Here is an 18,278-nt window from a genome sequence, read left to right as displayed (position 1 = left end):
AGAATTAGCGCGCCATCCAAAATTAAAAGTCCGCCGCAAAACACGTAAGTAATGCCAACAATAAACACGTTCAGCTCCGCCGCCAAAGGAAAGCTTATCCCTGCCAGACAAGGTCTCACCGGCAAATGATCTCTTGGTAAGAATATAGAGACATTGTCTACTGCGACTCGCATGAGACAGGATAGTAGACGTTATGAACACGCGATTATAGGCTCGGCAGCGCGCCGGTGGCTACAGAACGTCTGAATTGTGTGGCGGAGACCTGTGTACGCGAGGAAGGCAGATGCGCGCGCAGAAAGGACCCGCAAGCAACGTGGTAACACCTCCGAGGAAAGGGTCTGATGTCTAACGTACCTGAAACCGTAAGTACTAGTGCGTTGGAAAGGGTCCATTCAAAGCGGGGTCCGTGGTTCGCGGCGCCATGCCACGATTACAAGAAATTGAACGCTACAGCTCGCCACGAGTCACCGCCGAGCTAATGGAATTCTGGGTTCCAGACACGTACGATAGCGTGACACAGATGTGCACGTATCCCGAATCAGAAGGTTCTGTCAGTCTGTCTCAGTCGTGCCGAGCTCTGTGCTGACCTTTAGCTCCGTTCTTTACTGTTCGCAGGGATCGCGGGTGCGATAATATGGGATTGGGTGCCTGCATCATCGCAGCCAGGTTTTCAGTCCTAACTCTCTGCAGGAGGCACTGACTTGTCTGGAAGAATCGATACGGCCCGTCGCCTGTAGAAGCATGTTCTGTGGTATCTGACTACGCAGTCGTCACTCAAACGAGATGTCGCGCCGTTAGCCGTCGCCGTTCCATCACGCGTACGGCCACTGGCTGTGGCACTGAATAGAAGACTTGCCGTTCGTCCTCATGAGAAGAACGCTCGTATGGAGGTAAGAACTGTACCTCTATTTGTACCTTGACTGCTGACACACATGTCAGCAGGCAGAAAGCTCTCGGTTTCCGACTACGACCCTCTACATCGAAGAGGCGTGCAGTTGGCCGGTGGGTAGACGGCTGGGAGCAGTCATCCCGTGCCTGAACGTGGCCAATGACTCATGAACGTGCACAACATTCCACAGACAGACCAGTGCAGTGGCCTCGGGACCACACCCTGTCGGGCGGTTCTCACCAAGCTCTAGCGTTTCGCTAGCTCACGAAGGACGATGTCAGCCATGCAATAGACCCTTTCCTGACACTCGCCTAATTCCCTTCATATGCTGCATGTAAGCTTGAGATCCCTTCTGGCATGGGCTCACTAAGTTCATTCTGATTCGGCTCGTGTTGGTCCAGCGCTGCTGCTAACCAACGCTGGCACTTTGTCTGAATAACGTGAAGCCTACTCCCAGACAGGCCATGCCCTACCTTCATCTTGAACTTGGGCCTGCGGAGCTGCCTTGCAAGGTTGGATCAGATGATCGCTCGATATAGGAAGAAACATCACACTGGGGCGAACGACAGCTGAGTGTACGGTGAGAAAGCAAGCTGGATCTCTTCCCGGCAGCAGTTAAGTTTCGCCTGCCTCTCGCCTGACGCAGCGCGAGGCAGGCGTATATATGCGAGTCCGATCGGAGTGAGGTTTCAGACCCATCCTCCACACCCTCTTCTACGTGCGCAGAGCAAGCGAAACATGCCAACTGACCTATTCTCCGACCTCAAAAGCAAATACAAGCGCAATGTCCCCGCTCAGGCGCTCTTTTTCAGTAATCTTACGCCCGACGGTTCCGTGTCTCGAGCATTACGACTCGAAGTTCCTGAAATCGGTAGGGAGTTCACTGATAGTGCATACATCGGCAAAGGTACATCACCCACCAACCTTCACCCTCTCTTTTTCCCGCGCTCATGTCTGGCATGGTGGCACTCAGATCCCGAGGGCACGTTCTACTACAACGATATCAAAGATCTCAAACTAGATGTGGAGGATGTCAATTACCGCTCCGAGGACGTTGTAAACGAGTCGGACAACAAACTCTGCGCCCGAATCAAGTTCTATACCGACAAAGTCGAGAACTGCTACGCTGAGGTCTGCCTCCAACTTTTACCTATACTACACAGCACAAGTACTGATTTTTTTTCGCAACCATTAATGGCATAACTAGTTCCTTGCCTACGATCCAGTGCGTTCCTTGGTTTAATTGTCTGAACTCATCCTCAAATATGCTTTCGAATAAGTATGGAACCGTGGTCGCGTGTGGCATGCACGAATACAAATCCACCGGCGAGTGGAATAAACTTGACCAAGGCACCGCGACTGCGACAATTACCAAGGCCGCAGACTCCGACGATATCTACCTCGTTGCGAAGTCCATCCGGATTCAGTTGAAGATCCAGGACGATGAAGGGTGGCTCGATGGCGCCACCGTCAGTATGTCTCGTCTCATATTCTACGGTCACAGATGCATTGCACTGATAACGCCGTACACACACAGGCCTCCGCGGCATTCTCTACTACAAGGACATCAATAAAGTCAAGTTAGGCAAATATGCGAACTACAACAACGATCGCGTTGTGTTCTACGAGAGCAGTTTGCTTTCGACAGATTTTACAGCCTACGTACGTCGCAGGATTCTTCATTATCTGCGTGCATAGCCATTAAAATATGATTGGTCGGTAATTTCGCACATCAGTTCATCCGTAAGTGTGGTCTCCGTTTATGGCGCGGCTGTGTGCTGACTATACGTCATCGACCGCCTAGCTTATTCTGCGTCCCCGGACAACCTGGAGTTTAGCAACCTCAGCTGGTCTGACACCAACTAGATGGATGCCGTGGGTGACGATTTTGACGTGTCAGAGATCGTCTGATGCGCGATATTGTACTTGTGCGAAAGTCTGTAAAGTAACATCAGCTGCGATCCGAAATGATATCAAGAGTTACTTCAGCTTGTCGTGAACGCATGAATGTCAGAGCACCCCTCCAGGTCTTGTTCAGGGGTGGCGTTCCTCGATTTCGCCGAAGGCACCATCGCTCGATGAATTGGACTCATGTAGACATGGAAAGGGCCATGCGCATGATGTCAAGGCATTTCACAGAGCTGATGCGCGGTGCCAGCTTCAGTTTTGAAGCATGTGGGAAAGATGTACCGGCGTCATGGTACGTGCGAGCTGTCGTGTAAGCGACCTAAACGAAGGGACCTGCCTTGTTGAGCGGAGCTAATCCATCGGATATGACTCACAAGGACTCAGTGCCTACACCAGCGGTACGTCGCCTGCAGCGTTCTGCCAAGCATACCGTCGATGGCTAACTTGCATGTTGTAAGATTTCCAAGCCCTGCCGAGTTTGTAGAAGCAGCCAAAGGCAGTGATGATGGTTTCATGAACCTAGCATTCGGAGTGCTCATGGACAGCATGAACGAGCTACAGATACGAGTGCGAAGCATCACAGAGGAGTCCAGAACGCTTCTCGCCGTAAATAACGGTGACACTCTAGTGTGAGTGTTTTGCGATGGCCTTATACTCTGGAAGGAGCTTACCGTTGATTTAACAGTTTGGCCCTGCTCAAGGTCGCTGGCGATGTCGACTGGATTATAGGCTGTCCGAGGGATAGGGAGCTCGTTAGCGCAGACGCAGAAACAGCAATTTCACTCCTGGTTTCCTTTCTCCCCTCCGTCATCGACCCAAAGTCGTTCGACACGATCTGGGGCCCTGAACCTCTGGTGAACGCTTTCATAGACACGTGGGTCTCCGCCATGGCTGCCCGCGGGCTGCGCATAGAAGCCCTCCCCACGCGTTTTCGTGTGAAGCGCACTTACGCGACGCTTGCAACACTGCCGCCCTCGCCACCGCACCTGCCCTCGAAGTACATCATTGAGCTCGCGAACCCGGACGACGTGGAGCCGCTCGCCCACCTGCTCGTCGACTTCTCGCGTGCGGCGCCCATTGTGACATCCATCGAGGCGGCGAGGGCGAAGATGGACATGCACGTGCGGCTGGGGGAGACATGGGTCTGCCGCGAGGGGAGCGAGATTGCGGGGTACGTTGGCGTCGGCCGGACGACGTTCCGGACCGTGGCCATCCGCAACGTGTACGTCGCGCCGGGGCATCGACGCAAGGGCATCGCAGAGGCGATGACTGTCGCCCTGATGCGGTACTACCTCGGAGCTCGCCCGCTCGGCCTTGAGGGTGCGCCAGACGGACGTCCAGTGAAAGGCGTCAAGGAGGAGATTTGTATAGCTGTCGTGGAGGATTTCGTCGAGAGGTTGTATGAGAAGTGTGGCTTCTTGCTGGGCGAGCACGATCAAGATCCCGTCAGTGAGCAGAAAGGATGGTTCGCTTCTATTATCCGAGGTGTCAGGGTCCTCGAGGAGTGAATAAATATAATCACGTTTTGTAGATACTTAGTACTACGTCCGGCAAACCCATGGCACATTATGTTGGAGCTGAACTAATGGTTTCTCGAAAAGGCGGTAAGAGCACATTGCATGACGCAAGTTCGACAACAGCAACGATTTTACTGACGAGAAGTACAGTACATTCCAGTCACCATATGCATTGGCCATAATGATACTGAACAAAGCCAGCGAAACCCGTGTCAACAGATCCGTCCTGCAAGTCGCTTTGCGGCACAAGTTCTTCGCTGTCGTCAGACATTAGCTTCGCACCAGTCACAGACAAAAGGGCCCATGACGCCAGTGTCTAGTGCACAAGGTCACATCCATCATAGAGTGTTGTATTCACAAAGGTAAAGGGACACAGCGACTTCGCGAATCACACGAGAAAAGGAGCCTTAGATTCTAGGAGCATGAGAACCAGCATGAGAACATAATAACGACCAGGGCGTTATCTTGCAATGCAACAGCATTGTGCGTCAGAGCAGCGAGGGCGCGCGAGATTGCCGTCAACAGCGACCCGATAACGATACGAGTAAGTTAGAAAGGGGAAGGGAGAGAAGAGGATGCGTGCGTGGGGAAGGTGCACCACTCAATGGTGGCGGCGGTGCAAAGGACGGCGCTCGGACCTGCGCTGGTTGTTGCCGAAGTTAACCTGCATAGCAGGGGCACCGAGAAGTCCGTCAATAATGCTGCGGGTGGTCTGTGTCTGAGTGAAGTCGAAATCGGTGAGGCGGGTGATGGAGATTGCATCGGTCTGAACGTCGAGAACGACGGCGATTGTCGACGTACTGCCGACAGGACGAGGGAAGTAGTTGCCGTTACCGGAGCCGGTCGCACCCTTGAACGAGTAGAGCTCGGTGATGGCCTGTGGACTGTTCGTGGCGAGAGTCTCGGCGATGTCGAGCTCTCCGCAGCCACCATTGCCACCCACACCACGGCAGTTGCAGCCATACTGCGCGGCACGAACAACCTGGCCATTGAGCGCCCAGATGGCGGGCATATTCTGGGGATCATCTGGCATCTCGAAGTCGATCACAAACATCTTCGAGCCTGCCCAACCTTGATTCGCAGTACCCCAGAAGAAACCGTCGCAGCCGCCGTCCTCGCACGCTGTTGCGGTCATGATGTTCTGTTAGGGAAACGCATCAAGAGTTGACTCAACCGGCGTGAACAATTAAAGACATACCACTTCCTTTCCAGACTGCAGATTGCCTGAGTAAAGCTGCTCGTTGGGCGTGGCAACTGCGGTTGCCCAGTCGCCACCAACGTAAGCCTGGCTAGATCCACCGCAAACTGCAAGGTAAATGGTAAGCCACGGCGTGTCATACAACGAATGCGACGGGGCGCGTACTAGACCAGTTTCCAGAGGCACCACCACCCAGGTTGGCCATGAAGACCATGTTGTTAGGCTGCTGGTTAGCGGCCCAGGAGCTGACTTGCGTCCAGGTCGCGCTAGAGGCGTTGGCGGGTTGATACACGGCAATGTTGTTAACCGTCATGGGTCCACGCATGACGAAGGTCATGTCCTCATCGAAAGGCGCCAGGTTTCCGGACACGGACTTGGGGGATTGGATGCAGGAGGGGTTGGGAGTGCAGGTGGGGAATGTACCGGGAAGCATGTTGGTGACCTGATTGTACGAACCGCTTCCTCCAACGCTAGTATACTTGAGAGCGCTGAGAGCACCAGAAAGCGATGGCGTAACGAGGTTATCTAGCGTGACGGCGCCGCGTGCGCCCGCAAAGAGGGAGGCGAGGGAGATGGCAATGGGAGCGAACATCTTCACAGGTGTTTCGGATGCTACAAGCCAACGAGGGTGGTGAAAGCGAGGGTGGTTATAAACGAAAGACTGAGCCCTGAGGAGAGTCCCCGAGAGCTTCTATGAGCAAGCTGAAGAGGAGGAAGGGAGAGGAAGGGAAGATGGAGACGGAGATGAGAGCCAGGAACGGTTGGCTCGAGTTTATGAGAGTCACCCACGCTTGCCGAGAAATATTGGTGATCCGCGCTGCCATATTGAGCATCTGGTGCCTTTGAGGCGCTTTCGCCAATTTTCCCGACGCGCCCTCGGCTTACTGCCATGACAACCTTCATTTACCGGCTTCACAGGTCCTGCAATATCTCGACAAATTCTGCCCGACACTAGAGTCGGAAGAGCTGTGATGACACAGTTCTTCTGACTCTAGTCTCGGGCTGTTCCAAATTCAGTTCACTATCGTTCGTGACGGGCTTGCCGCCAGCGCCATACATGTTTTATAGTTTGCACAGATCGAGCGGTGAATGCCGCCAGCTGCTGCTGGGATCATCGTGTCGTCCCGATTCGCATCCGCACCGCCACCGCGATTGTCAGGATACAGCCTCCAACACTCACATCGAGTGTCAGCTTCATCAGAACCACATAGATACTGAGGTATTTATGTTCCTACTACACATGCCTGAGATGTTCAACTATCCCCTGCAAAGTGATAAATGGACCCCACACGAATCAGAAGATGGCCCAGCGAGTACACCATCGGAATCCTTCTTCTAGTCACGGTCGTTTGCCTGTGGACAATCGGGAGCTTCGTCGCACAGGTGCGGTTTTCCGTTCCATTCCATGCCTTGTGTGTTCAACCTTAAACTCCATTTAGGAAGCATTTGACACTGGATTTCGCAAACCATTCTGGTGAGTACAACACGAGGTCAAGTACGTGCTATGCAGAATTCAAGGGTCTCGTGATTCGCAGGATAACTTATCTGAACTCGTCCACATTCATACTCTATCTAATACCGTGTGCAATCAAGCATGTCATGAAGAAGTATGGCATCCGCGCGTGGGGTAGCAAGCCGGAGTACGTCCGAAATCTCGATGTCGCTCCGTCAGTTCTCATGTCGTAACAGCTCTCATGGACACTATCAATCGCTTCCTATGGATGGCAAAGATGAATTCGTGGTGAGGATGAATGGATCATTGCGTTCTAGAGCGTACTAAGCCCGTCTAGTCACCAGACACTCAGCCCTTCACCACGAAGGAGACGTTCAGACTCGCGCTTAGTTTCGCCTTTCCGTATTTCGCGCTGAACTGGGCCATAGTCGTCTCGCTGAGTCTCACCAGCGTTACCAGCTCTACAATCCTCGGTAGTACTGTCGGTAGGTGTACCCCAGGTGCCTAGCTCGCTTGTGCTGATTAAGCTTGTCACACGCAGGCATTTTTACGCTACTGCTTGCGCGACTGTTCCGCATAGAAGCTTTGACTCCAACCAAGTTCCTCGCTGTCGCCACAAGGTACGTGGGCCACTTTCATCCAACCACTAAATTCGCTGAAATGCACCAGCTTCATTGGTGTCATCCTGGTGTCCATTTCCGACAGCTCGCCCGGCAGCACCGAAGTTGGTGCGTCCTCCAGCACAGACGCACACACAGACCCCGCACCCATCCTGGGCGACCTCCTCGCGCTGGTTGGCGCGGCGATTGGTGCGCTGTACCTCGTGCTCTTCAAGCGGCGCGTGCGCGACGAGTCGCGCGTCAACACGCGGCTCATGTTCGGCTTCATTGGTGCTCTCATCAGCGTGAGCATGCTCCCTGTCGGGCTCCTGCTGCATCTCCTTCACGTCGAGCGGTTCGCGCTCCCCAGCGGAGGGTCAGTGGTCTTCGCACTCCTCACTTCGGTACGCGCATTTTCATTACAGGTCGGGTTCCAGGCTGACTGGGGTGGGCACAGATGTTGGTCACTGTTATTGGCGACATGCTCTACTTCATGGCAATGATGAAGACCACGCCGGTTGTGGCGAGTGTTGGGCAGTCGCTCATCATGCCGTTTGCCATCGCTGGCGATTTCTTCCTGCATGGGTCGGCAAGCATTCTGGCCATCTTGGGCTGCGTCGTTGTGTTGGCCAGCTTCGGCGTACTCGGTCTGGACTCACGCAAGGAGGTACAACGAGAGAAAGGTTCGGAATCCATAGAACCCATCGAAGACGGGGCCATGGAAACGGGCTGCCGCACTACGAATTGATCACAACATGCAAATCGTGCACCGTCATATGTCATTTTCTCTACAGTATTATACATTGGTGGGACGGACGCTAGGCTTAACTAGACAGGATGCATCGGAGCTTCTAACACCGCACTATAACTTAATCTTATTCAGTTCGCGTTACGTTTCTTGTCTAGAGACCAGCCCAAAGCCGCGACAACAGCTGCACCCGCGAAACACGTGCCTGCATAGATAATCACAGCGTCGTACCGCCCACTGTCGACTGCGAAGCCCGTCTTCGGGGTGCTGCCCGACTGGGCAATCGCAAGTTTCGCGTGCTGTAGAGCAGTCGAGATTGGCGTGGACAAAATGTTGCCGACCCCGCGGCTGAGCAGCAGGAAGCTGAACATCGTCGTCGCAAGAGACGGGTCGTCCTCTAACGCACGTACTGAGTCAGAAAAAATGAATACGACCGAGATGAATGAAGACGACGTACTGGCCACGGGCCGCACGAACCCGTTCCACATGCTCGACCAGCAACCCGCGGTGCTGCCATACGCGACGCCATATGCGAGGAGCACGAAGGTCGCGAACGAGGTGAGCAGCAGCGACAAGATCGCGAGCACCCGGACGTTGTACCGGTCGCTGAGCCAGCCCATCCCGAACCCGGCGAAGATGGATGCGGCGTTCACGAGTGTCAGCGTCAGCGAGGCCTGGCCGGTCGTGAGGCCGAGCGCGGTCGCGAATGCTGGGGCCTGTGCGTCAGTGTGCGGTGAGGCGACGGAAGCGGAACAACGCACTCGGTAGCCAGGTCAGGGGCACGAAGTGCGCGAAGCCCTGGAGCGTGTTGATCGTGATGAAGAACCAGAACCTGCTTTCCCGCACCCACGAACGTGTGTTCGAGCGCGGCGCTGGACCGTGCACACGCGACTCAGGCAGGCGCGCCTTCATGAATGGGAGCGCGGGCAGCAAACACACCGCGAGCGCGATGGCGTAGATGCGCGTGGTCACCATGATGCCGAATCGCGAAATAAGAGCGGGTATGATGATGGGGAAGAGCACACCTCCAGTGTTGTCACCTATGTGTGTGGTCAGCACAGCTCAGAATCTGCCGTATGGCGATTGGATTAGTTTACCTGCAACAAGAATTCCGTTCGCCAAGCCTCGACGCTGCACAAACCATTCGGACATGTACGAGATGACCGGGGGATATACGAGAGCTGCTCCGTGTCAGACAGAGTTGTTTGATTCTTGGTCATTGAGATGACGTACAGCCACCAACCGCGAAGCTCACCCCTTGCAAAATAATCAGCGACGTCACCTGGACGCTGCGCCTCGGTAAGTGTACCTGCTGCAACTGAAAGTGTACACACATTTCTGGTGAAGCTGGCTCCAAGTAGACTGAGGAAACAGATGGTGGTTCCAGACCAGGTATACACCCTGCGAAGGCGAGGGTAATAGTGCATTGAAGGGTAGATGACAAGACCTGCAATGTGCGATCAGCCAACTTCGGAAGAATGAAGGAAGATGGCAATACCTAAGCAGTACATAATGCCCGTGCAGAGCGTGCCAACCAACGGCAGGATGGACGTTGCATGTTTCTGCGAGCTGTATACCGGGTCCTTGAGGTATGCGGCAAGGAGTACACCAGAAGAGTTCGGGAATCCCCAGACAAACAGTTCCACTATACAAGACGCAACCAGCTACACTATCATCAATCAAGGTCGCCAGGGTCCGCACAGAGTTTGGCTCACCATTGCCCATGCAGAAAATCCGCGGTCTACTGGAGCGAGATGGGCCTCATTTACGAGCGCGTTGGGACTTGTGGAATGCAATTCGGGTGATTCTCTTGCCGTGCGCAGGCTATCCGACGGTACCTCAGCCTGAATTTCTTCCTGGTGGTGTCTCGTCAAATCCGCTAACGTAGCCTTGCCTGGATCGTAGGAATCATAGACTTCAGCATATGTATTGAGTTCGAGATGCTCCATAGCTGGGTAAAGACAGGGCGCAAGGAGCAGCGGTGGGGAAGGGGGATCTCTGAGGCGTATAAGAGTACTTGCGTTCGGCCAGAACCTTGCAAGTCCGCGGTGGACTGCTAGTTATTACATATTCCTTTAACGTGACAGTCAACGGAGCTTGCGAGCTGTGTATGATCAACCGATGCGGATTGGTTGAATCACTTTAGAGCTACAGAGACCGATGACCTCGACTCTGACCTGACGCTACGCCCGGCAAGCGAGCCAGGCTAGGTCAGGTAGAGGGATCTCAAGGAGCTCCGTCGAATGGTCTCGGTCTGTCCGAAACGGAGATTGCAATGGGACTTCTCCTGAGGATGCGAGACCCTTGAAATGGTATCAGGCAGGTCGAATGGGACATGCAGTACATAATTAACCTACCGCCTAGTCATGGCTCATGGGATGGGCGTTGCCCTCGGGGGCAGCAGGCTGACGAGTGCGAAGTACTTATTCGCGTCAGGCGGGCAGAGGTAAGTGGCCTGCAAAGAAGATGGCGAAGTTTGCAATACCACTGGCCAAGCCTCAGCGTTATAAGGCCATCGTACAACAGAACATACTGATTTCCTCACTCACATGAACATCCCGCGCCACGCCCAACGCACCGAACGGTGTTCTCAGCGGCAGGGCTGATGTAGATGGTAGTCCTGATGCAAGTTGGACATAACGCTACATGTGTTTGAAAACTCTACCCTATTCCAGACTTTGTGAGTGTATTGAAGAAGGAGAAACTTGCGTAAGTCCCTCTACCTACGAACGCCCTCGCCCGGCCGGGATTGTGATTGCCGTCAGGGAATTTTGTCCTCAAAGATGTAATCCGGGATGCTCCAGGCCGATGTGCGGGCACTCTCAGAGGGTTTATCGTCTTGCATTATCCGCGGCAGGCCTACTTGGTGAGATTCGAGGACAAGACCGTCGCTGCACGATTCGTTCTGAAATAATTTCAGTTTATCAGCTTAGGTAGTTATCAGAGGTATTCAAACGGAGCTATCCGAAGTCGAACGTTCTCTCCGAGACCAAACCTCCACCCTCCCGCCTCACAGCCTTTGCCCGGGACCCAAAATGAATCCAGCACTCTTTGTGCGCTCAGCCGCGCGAAGAAGTTTGGTCAATCGCTCGCTGCGATCGTTCGCTACGAGACCGCCAACACCATCCCAGGCATCTCAACTCAAAGACTCACTTTCGCCCCCGCCTCAAGGCAATGGGGCGGCGGCCGGGGAGCCAGAAACCGTCTCGGAGCGGGTCATAGTGGAAGAGCCTGCCGTTTCCTCTCTGCCTAGCCTAGATTTTGCTCCCGGAGAGGAACCACACCGAGAACGGACAGGCGCAAAGTCTTCTAAGGACTCACTGTCTAGTATTGAGCGCAAGCGTCGCTTTTGGAGTCGAGTGTCGGTAGGCATCGTGATTTTCGGGACGGCAGCGGCCGCATGGCACGCTGGCAGGGAGTGGGAAGAATATGAGCTGAAGGAGATGCGTATGGTGTGTGGCATACAGGTGTACTCTTCGACAGTTGCTGATGCAGACCCATGCCGTAGAAGCGCGAGGACGCGCCAGATACACGATGGGGAAGGACGCAGATGCGCTTTAAAAGCTTGTTTGGTGTAAGTTTGCTTGCTTTCAGTTGTAGACAGCTCGGTGTTTGCACTCGGACGTGGTTGCTCATCGCGTGATTGTAGACATTTACCGAACCACTCTGGAATGAGCTCCTGCCACCGCCCCTTCCTCCTCCTCATCAGAAGCCCTACACTCTCCTCGTCTCTGTGGATGACCTCTTAGTGACGTCAACATGGGATGTAAGTTCAAACATAACTTACTTGAAATTCGCCACCAACACCGTTTCAGCGTCAACACGGTTGGCGAACAGCTAAGCGTCCCGGTGTTGACTACTTTTTGGCGTACCTCTCGCAATTTTACGAGATTGTCATTTTTACGACTCAATTCCACTACGTGAGTTCAAATCTAATTAGCCTGTCGTGCTAAAGCTGACTGTGCTCGCTCTTTAGACTGCTTTGCCGATCATCGAGAAGCTCGACCCGTACCAGTTCTTTATTGGCTACAAGCTCTTCCGTGATGCGACGAGGTCGATAAATGGCACGCCCGTCAAGGCATGTTTTTGCTGCAATGCAAGGTCAGCTTCACTGATAAACTATCGAATTGCAGGACTTGTCCTACCTGAACCGAGACTTGTCAAAAGTCATCATGCTTGATACTCATCCGGAACATGTGTCTGCTCAACCTGAAAACGCCATAATTCTGCCGAAATGGACAGGCCAATCGGGTGACAAAGGTCTCATCGCCATGATTCCGTTCCTAGAATGTATGCCCGCTCGTTTTATTCCAGAAAGTCGGCCTCAACTATCTAACGCAACCAGCTATTGCCATCTACAAGCCTCAAGATGTTCGACCTATCCTACAAACTTACCATGGGAAAGACATACCGATCGAGTATGCAAAGAACGAAGCTGAGGCGAAGCAGAAGCATATCGAGGAGTGGCAGAGCGGCCGCAAGAGCCTATCGTCGAGCGGTTTTACCTTCAGCGGGCTCTTCGGCGGCACCCGAGTACGTAACTGCTATTTCTTCAACTTCGACTGGAGCTCATTCAACCTGCCGTCTGCAATGAGCAGAAAGATGACTCGCCTGTTCCTCCAACTTACCTTGAACAGAAGCGGCGCGAGGCCCAGCAGAACCATCGAGATGAGCAGGCATACATCGCCGCCAACAAGGCCAACTTTGACAAGCTGCTTAAGGAAGAGCAGGAAGCGTATGAGAAGCAGATGCCGAGCACTTTCTGGGGCGCGATTAGCGCCTTCACCGGCCAGCCACCACAGCAGGGACAGCCTAGTGCGCTGCCCGCCGATCAGAGCCAAAGCCAGCCTCCGGCGAAGAGCATTTAGAAGTCTCGTCGCACGTAACATCAGTGCGTCGCTCAGATCCACCACTCACACGATTCTCAACTCCCAGTCTTGCTCGGCGGTTTGGCTATGTCCCACGTCGCTGCAAGTGGTGGAGTCCACACGCATATCTACTGTATTACGCCCTAATGCTACCAGCAAATACAGCCACATTTGCTCTTTACCAGACAGTTTTAGACAGCACCTGAGCAATATCCTGCGCCCAGATCTCCTGTGCGGCACTGGAGGAGTGGTAGTTGTTACCCCAGAAGTCGCCCGGGTTGCCGTACGAGGTGTTATCGACAAAGCCGTACGCCGTCGGATCGCTCAGTACGGTCGAGAACGCGGCATTTGAGTCCCAGAGCCATGTCTGTACCTGTGATTGAGCAGAGAGTGAGCTGAGGCAGTACAGGCTGAAGAGATGGACATACGCCGGTGTTGTTTCCTTCCAACCATTGTGCGCGCTGGGCGAGCTTAGTGTTGAAGCCAGCGATGACGGATGCCTCGAGGTCCTGCGCGGACGCGCCTTGCGCTACCATCTGCACCAAAGTGAGTGGCTGGTCGAATAGGGGACCATGGATAACTCGCCAAGGGAGAGTTGTTAATCGCCGGCACGTTGATGAACAGGAAGTTCCGCGCTCCGACATTGCTAGATGATCAGTGAGTATGACACATCGGCTGAAGGCTCGAGAGCCACACACAGCTAGAAATAATAACAAAGCGAGAGAGCTAAGTGATGACGGTGCAGGCAGGGGAGAAGGCAACTCACGACATCTTCAACCAGAGCGAAATATGCGTCCAACAATGTGTCGGAGAACCTGAAATACGATCTGTTCAGTGCGTACGTTTGGAAGACCAGACGTTTCACTCACGCATCACGCGACCCGCTCTCGTAGTAGGAGTTTCCGATATCATTGATACCGATCCAGAACGAGAACATCGAGTTTGCACTCGCCCACGGAGTAGTAGCTGGCTTGTTCGCGACAGTACCTAGGAACTCGTTCACCTGATCCGTCATGGACAGCACGGTCGGCTCATATGGCGTCACGAGTGAGGCATCGATCGTTGCGCCACCGTACGCGTAATTGTAGGTGAGGATGAGCGAATTGTTGTATTTGACCGTCACCTCGTCGATCCAGTTCGTGCCACCGACGGCGGTGTAACCCTGTAAGGACGTGAGGGGTCTTACAGACTCTGAGGACATGGAAACTTACCGGGAACGGTGGATTGCCGAGGGGGTTTCCGGGAGCAGGGAGCGTGCCATTGTCCACAAAGCCCGTCTGGGTGTAGGAATCGCCGCTGCAGAAAATTCAGCTGTTTGCGAACTCAAGCTGTCGCTACACATACAAACTAAACCAGTAATTTGCGTTGAGGGCAGATGGGGACGTGGGTTGCGCAGGTGAGACCGACGAAATCGAAGTCGCTGACGTTACCGGGGCCGAAGTGGCGATGCCAGGAAGACACTGGAAGTAATCTAGTGGACACGCGGCAGTCAGTGCAGGATAGGCGGCCTATATGCTATAATACTTACAGTCATTCTGTTCTGTACAGACGGTGCTACAGTAAGGACCCATTGAGCAGTGATTACAGGCTGGTGGAAAGAGATTATCGCTCACCCGGCAACGCAGGTGATGGCACCAGTCCAACCAATGCCGCCACCTGCGAGAAAAGTGAGTTCAAAGCCTTTATGCGTAAGGGTATCTGAGAAATTTCTCACATTGCTGCCACTCGCCCTGCTGGGCAGCAGCATAAGCCAGAAGCGCAGACACGATGAACCCGAGTGTAAGCTTCATTTAGAACTGTTAGCTTTGAGCGTGCAGAGGTGCGTAGCACTTACGCATCGCTTTATACCGCTACGGTTGATTCTTCGGAAGGACATGTCCTGGTGTGGCACGGAAGTCATTCAAGCGGCCAATACTCGGTCGGCTGGAGGGTCGTCGCTGTTCATATTGCCGCATGGATCTGGAGCTTGCAAGCTAGTTCGAAGTGCGATGGGCAGCTATTGGGCAAGTTTTGCATTTTCGATGAAGCCGCGGTGGCTCGTGAGCTAGCTGGAAGCTCGTATGGACTATACCGAGCCCACCACAAGCTCAAGAGCGTCGGCCCGCTTGTGAATGATGCGACGGCACGGAGGTCATGGACGTCGGAGAAGGCTTCCAACCAAGCGGTGAAGAGGCGGTACCGGCAATAGCTCGGGCTTCATCCAGTATTGGTGTGTGCGCATGACCAGGCTCTCGTAGACCGTTCAACAAGATCTTAGGACTTTCTGCGGAAGTTAGAAATGCAGTCAATATCTTCATCATGTGCCTCTCTAACAACGAGAAACTTGCACGGGATGGTCGTTTCAAAGCCACAGAGGACTGCTGCTTTACACCAGCTGGCAGAAGCGAAGAGAGCACGTCTTCGCCACTACGATCGGTGTTGCTGGCGTCAGTGCTATATATGTGCCAGCATGTGAAGGTCTTGCGTACCCATACCGTGAACCGTTACACGGCTATCCGAACGTACGATACCATGAGTACAATCACGCAAATATAAGTCCGAGTTTCGCCCAAAAAGCCTTGCGTATGGTACAAATGTCAATAAAAACGAGCCAAAAAAACCAGAGAGCGTCCACTAAGATGGGGGAAACACGTCATACAATGACTTCAGCGTTGCAGCGCTGACATAGCCGTCAGCGCATTCTCTCTGCGCCAGTTAAGTGGGAGTTGGTACCCGACAGTCCCCTTCCGCGCTTCTCCCTGGCTTCCAGAATTGTACTGCGGCATACCGCTCGATACCTCGAGCGAGCGTACACCAAGGACGTTGGAATACCTCGAATAGACAGTGCTTCGGTTGCTTGGCGAAAAGTCTGATAATGGCGATGCGGTGCCTGATGGGTTAGCCCACAGCGTGGAGAACCACTGCGCGTTTGGCGAACTGGGGTCATTCACGACAGGAAGCGGGAACGCATGGGAGTCTTCAAGTGGCAGGGGCGAGCTTATCTCTGAGCCCATCTCTGAGCCACGCGATGCCTCTGCCGATGTGGCCGTGGTTTCGGGTGGCACGCCCTGCTGCCAGACTCCAGCGCCAAGGGGTCGCTGCTGATATTGGGTGGGGAGCGGTGGCACGGGCGGTACGTGTTCGCCGATGAATGCAGAGGGGAGGTCGGCAAATGAATGGTAGGCCGCGGGTGCCGCCGACATCTGCGAGTAGACTGAAGATGGGCTGTCTGCGTCATCTACAGACCGAGATCGCTTCTTAGAGCGAGTGGAAGTGAGCCGCTTAAGCGTGTCATGCGCCCCTTGGAGCCCCCGCGAGCCTGGGCGCGGGGCACGGCGCGGCTTTGCGAGGTATGACGGTCGCGAAACTAAAGCGGTAAGCTGGTGTTCTGCGGTTGTCAGCGAAGGAGGAGGCGGTGGCTCCTTAGAGATAGGTATTGGTGGCTCGGGCCCGTCTGATCGGAATTTCGCATCGTACGATTGCGTTGGAACAAAATATATCTCCGAGTCGCTCGAAGTCGTGGATGGCAAACGAAGGGTGCGCTTGTTATGCATGGGCTCGATGAGAGGCGTATCTGAGCTATCGCTCAGCGTGCGGATGTGCCTAGGTTTCATGGACCCGATTTCAAGGTCATTGGTGTCGAAGTCCAGGTCGAACTCTCGATGGATGATCTGTGTACGCTGCTTCTCTTTCCGTTGTCGATACAGTCTACGCGAGAGGAAGTAGCCTCCGACCAAGATGGCGAGCGTGAGCAGTATCGCAACGACAATAGCTGCAGGAGCCTGAAATGTCCGTTAAGATCTTCCATGTCACGCGACTGGGGGAAAATACGTACCATATGGGCAATAAATCTAGGTTCGGCAGAAAATGAAGGCGCCGTTGGGAAGTGAGGGCGATGGTCGAGGAAAAGAGCTCTGGTCGATGTCGAACTCATATCTATCCCCTGAGCACAATCTAGTCAGCAGAGATTTACAGCCTCCATCGTTTCATCACCGATCAGGCATGTTTCAAGAGGTTTCAGAGAGGGCTAAAAGCTTCCGACAGCGCTGCATGAGACTGGATGTGCACGTCGGAGTTTGCGGAGGCGTGGTCGCTGAATATTATTATTTGCGTAACCGACGATCGTGTGAGGCAATACATGTTGCAATGAAAGTAGTCTCGTTCCCTCTCTTCTGTTAGGTGTTCGCAGAAACCGCACCGCGTGCGGTCGGTAAGTAATCGTTGAGTAGTCGTAGTAAGCGAAGGAATGAATACCTGTCAACGAGTTATTATCGATTTGAGATTCAAACTCCGTTTGTTATATGGTTACATTGAAAGATGCACCAGGATCCAACGTGTCAGCCTGGCGTTCTAAGACAACATCACTGCCGGCGAAGTAGCGATCAATCTCGCGCACAGGCAAGTTGCGCGCGAAGGACGGAGCAGAAACGGCAACAGAGCAGCACCTGAATAAGCTTGCGCAACGAACGCAACGCCGCATCGTCAGGTCAAAACGAGCTCTCCTAGGCGGTGAAGCTTTGAAGGCCGAAAACCCGTTTAAAGCTATCGCGACGAAGAACAAGTTGTCGTGAGACAGTGCGGAGTCAAACTGGACTTCACGCGTAAGAGATCATCGGGCGCAAGCGGATTCGGAAGTCAGCGTGTGACCAGGTGAGACTTGCGTACACCGAGGGGTAGAAAGACTCAAGTAACTCAAGCTGATGCCGCGCTAACTTTTGTGCAAATGGATCGACTCTACAAGTCGTGTGGTGACATACTAACTGAAATCCCCCCGTCAAATACATAGGTGATCGCCTTCAATACATGCAACTACGCCATGAACATATGATTCTTGCCGGCAAATACATATCTGCGCCATCAACGCCTCGGTGCCAAGATCATCTGTGTACAGGGGATCGTGTCCCGCGCGCCGTCAGTCGGCTCAAACCGCATCAATGCATCATGCATCAGCAGGTACAGTGCCAATCTTCGTATGCATCTGGTATCACTGCGACAGTGTTGTTTGACCCCTGCCACGGGGCATATCGTGTCTCTGGCGACACGGCCGTTTCCCGTCAGACACCGGCATTCTCTGTATGAAGCGCCGCCGTTCCACGGTCCTACTGCCACAGAAACCGCG

The 18,278-nt window shown here is 53.8% G+C and overlaps 7 protein-coding genes across 7 annotated transcripts; 4 read left to right on the top strand and 3 right to left on the bottom strand.

Annotated features, from left to right (window-relative positions):
* Positions 1 to 2,148: 2,148 nt before the first annotated feature.
* PHACADRAFT_260134 (uncharacterized protein) lies at positions 2,149 to 2,581 on the top strand. The gene has a single exon (XM_007398282.1). It carries the CDS (start codon positions 2,155 to 2,157, stop codon positions 2,461 to 2,463), a length of 309 nt encoding a protein of 102 aa, XP_007398344.1. The 5' UTR covers positions 2,149 to 2,154; the 3' UTR covers positions 2,464 to 2,581.
* Positions 2,582 to 3,214: 633 nt separating this feature from the next.
* PHACADRAFT_148396 (uncharacterized protein) lies at positions 3,215 to 5,639 on the top strand. The gene is made up of 2 exons (XM_007398281.1): positions 3,215 to 3,426; positions 3,483 to 5,639. The coding sequence occupies exons 1-2, from the start codon at positions 3,233 to 3,235 to the stop codon at positions 4,303 to 4,305; spliced, it is 1,017 nt and encodes a 338-aa protein (XP_007398343.1). The 5' UTR covers positions 3,215 to 3,232; the 3' UTR covers positions 4,306 to 5,639.
* A 1,151-nt stretch (positions 5,640 to 6,790) lies between these two features.
* PHACADRAFT_198080 (uncharacterized protein) lies at positions 6,791 to 8,312 on the top strand (the record flags this gene model as incomplete). The annotated part of the gene is made up of 8 exons (XM_007398280.1): positions 6,791 to 6,895; positions 6,952 to 6,986; positions 7,048 to 7,152; positions 7,202 to 7,253; positions 7,303 to 7,450; positions 7,507 to 7,585; positions 7,635 to 7,968; positions 8,022 to 8,312. 8 exons carry the CDS (start codon positions 6,791 to 6,793, stop codon positions 8,310 to 8,312), a joined length of 1,149 nt encoding a protein of 382 aa, XP_007398342.1.
* A 131-nt stretch (positions 8,313 to 8,443) lies between these two features.
* Positions 8,444 to 10,261, bottom strand: PHACADRAFT_98584 (uncharacterized protein; the record flags this gene model as incomplete). The annotated part of the gene is made up of 8 exons (XM_007398279.1): positions 8,444 to 8,709; positions 8,770 to 9,021; positions 9,074 to 9,352; positions 9,410 to 9,493; positions 9,546 to 9,594; positions 9,647 to 9,759; positions 9,811 to 9,976; positions 10,028 to 10,261. 8 exons carry the CDS (start codon positions 10,259 to 10,261, stop codon positions 8,444 to 8,446), a joined length of 1,443 nt encoding a protein of 480 aa, XP_007398341.1.
* A 1,045-nt stretch (positions 10,262 to 11,306) lies between these two features.
* Positions 11,307 to 14,975, top strand: PHACADRAFT_260127 (uncharacterized protein). The gene is made up of 17 exons (XM_007398278.1): positions 11,307 to 11,764; positions 11,821 to 11,886; positions 11,962 to 12,078; positions 12,128 to 12,232; positions 12,289 to 12,388; positions 12,444 to 12,602; positions 12,658 to 12,845; positions 12,911 to 13,553; positions 13,609 to 13,716; positions 13,766 to 13,880; positions 13,947 to 13,995; positions 14,050 to 14,342; positions 14,392 to 14,476; positions 14,525 to 14,651; positions 14,709 to 14,734; positions 14,794 to 14,836; positions 14,895 to 14,975. Exons 1-8 carry the CDS (start codon positions 11,348 to 11,350, stop codon positions 13,178 to 13,180), a joined length of 1,422 nt encoding a protein of 473 aa, XP_007398340.1. The 5' UTR covers positions 11,307 to 11,347; the 3' UTR covers positions 13,181 to 13,553; positions 13,609 to 13,716; positions 13,766 to 13,880; positions 13,947 to 13,995; positions 14,050 to 14,342; positions 14,392 to 14,476; positions 14,525 to 14,651; positions 14,709 to 14,734; positions 14,794 to 14,836; positions 14,895 to 14,975.
* Positions 14,976 to 15,698: 723 nt separating this feature from the next.
* PHACADRAFT_260126 (uncharacterized protein) lies at positions 15,699 to 16,956 on the bottom strand. The gene has a single exon (XM_007398277.1). The coding sequence runs from the start codon at positions 16,771 to 16,773 to the stop codon at positions 15,826 to 15,828; it is 948 nt and encodes a 315-aa protein (XP_007398339.1). The 5' UTR covers positions 16,774 to 16,956; the 3' UTR covers positions 15,699 to 15,825.
* Positions 16,957 to 16,981: 25 nt separating this feature from the next.
* Positions 16,982 to 17,717, bottom strand: PHACADRAFT_260125 (uncharacterized protein). The gene has a single exon (XM_007398276.1). It carries the CDS (start codon positions 17,637 to 17,639, stop codon positions 17,457 to 17,459), a length of 183 nt encoding a protein of 60 aa, XP_007398338.1. The 5' UTR covers positions 17,640 to 17,717; the 3' UTR covers positions 16,982 to 17,456.
* Positions 17,718 to 18,278: the final 561 nt, after the last annotated feature.

This window comes from Phanerochaete carnosa, assembly GCF_000300595.1.
Source record: "Phanerochaete carnosa HHB-10118-sp unplaced genomic scaffold PHACAscaffold_7, whole genome shotgun sequence".
Lineage (NCBI taxonomy): Eukaryota > Fungi > Basidiomycota > Agaricomycetes > Polyporales > Phanerochaetaceae > Phanerochaete > Phanerochaete carnosa.
The sequence above is the reverse complement of the archived record's forward strand: the minus strand, read 5'-3'. Positions and strand labels throughout refer to the sequence as shown.

Excerpts from the sequence above, each read along its gene's own strand:
- PHACADRAFT_260134 (XM_007398282.1), top strand. The coding sequence starts at position 2,155 with ATGCTTTCGAATAAGTATGGAACCGTGGTCGCGTGTGGCATGCACGAA.
- PHACADRAFT_148396 (XM_007398281.1), top strand. The coding sequence starts at position 3,233 with ATGGCTAACTTGCATGTTGTAAGATTTCCAAGCCCTGCCGAGTTTGTA. Across the intron at positions 3,427-3,482 it reads AATAACGGTGACACTCTAGT|TTTGGCCCTGCTCAAGGTCG; the intron begins GTGAGTGTTTTG and ends TTGATTTAACAG.
- PHACADRAFT_260127 (XM_007398278.1), top strand. The coding sequence starts at position 11,348 with ATGAATCCAGCACTCTTTGTGCGCTCAGCCGCGCGAAGAAGTTTGGTC. Across the intron at positions 12,079-12,127 it reads TAGTGACGTCAACATGGGAT|CGTCAACACGGTTGGCGAAC; the intron begins GTAAGTTCAAAC and ends ACACCGTTTCAG. Across the intron at positions 12,233-12,288 it reads TTACGACTCAATTCCACTAC|ACTGCTTTGCCGATCATCGA; the intron begins GTGAGTTCAAAT and ends CTCGCTCTTTAG.
- PHACADRAFT_260126 (XM_007398277.1), bottom strand. The coding sequence starts at position 16,773 with ATGAAACCTAGGCACATCCGCACGCTGAGCGATAGCTCAGATACGCCT.
- PHACADRAFT_260125 (XM_007398276.1), bottom strand. The coding sequence starts at position 17,639 with ATGCGGCGTTGCGTTCGTTGCGCAAGCTTATTCAGGTGCTGCTCTGTT.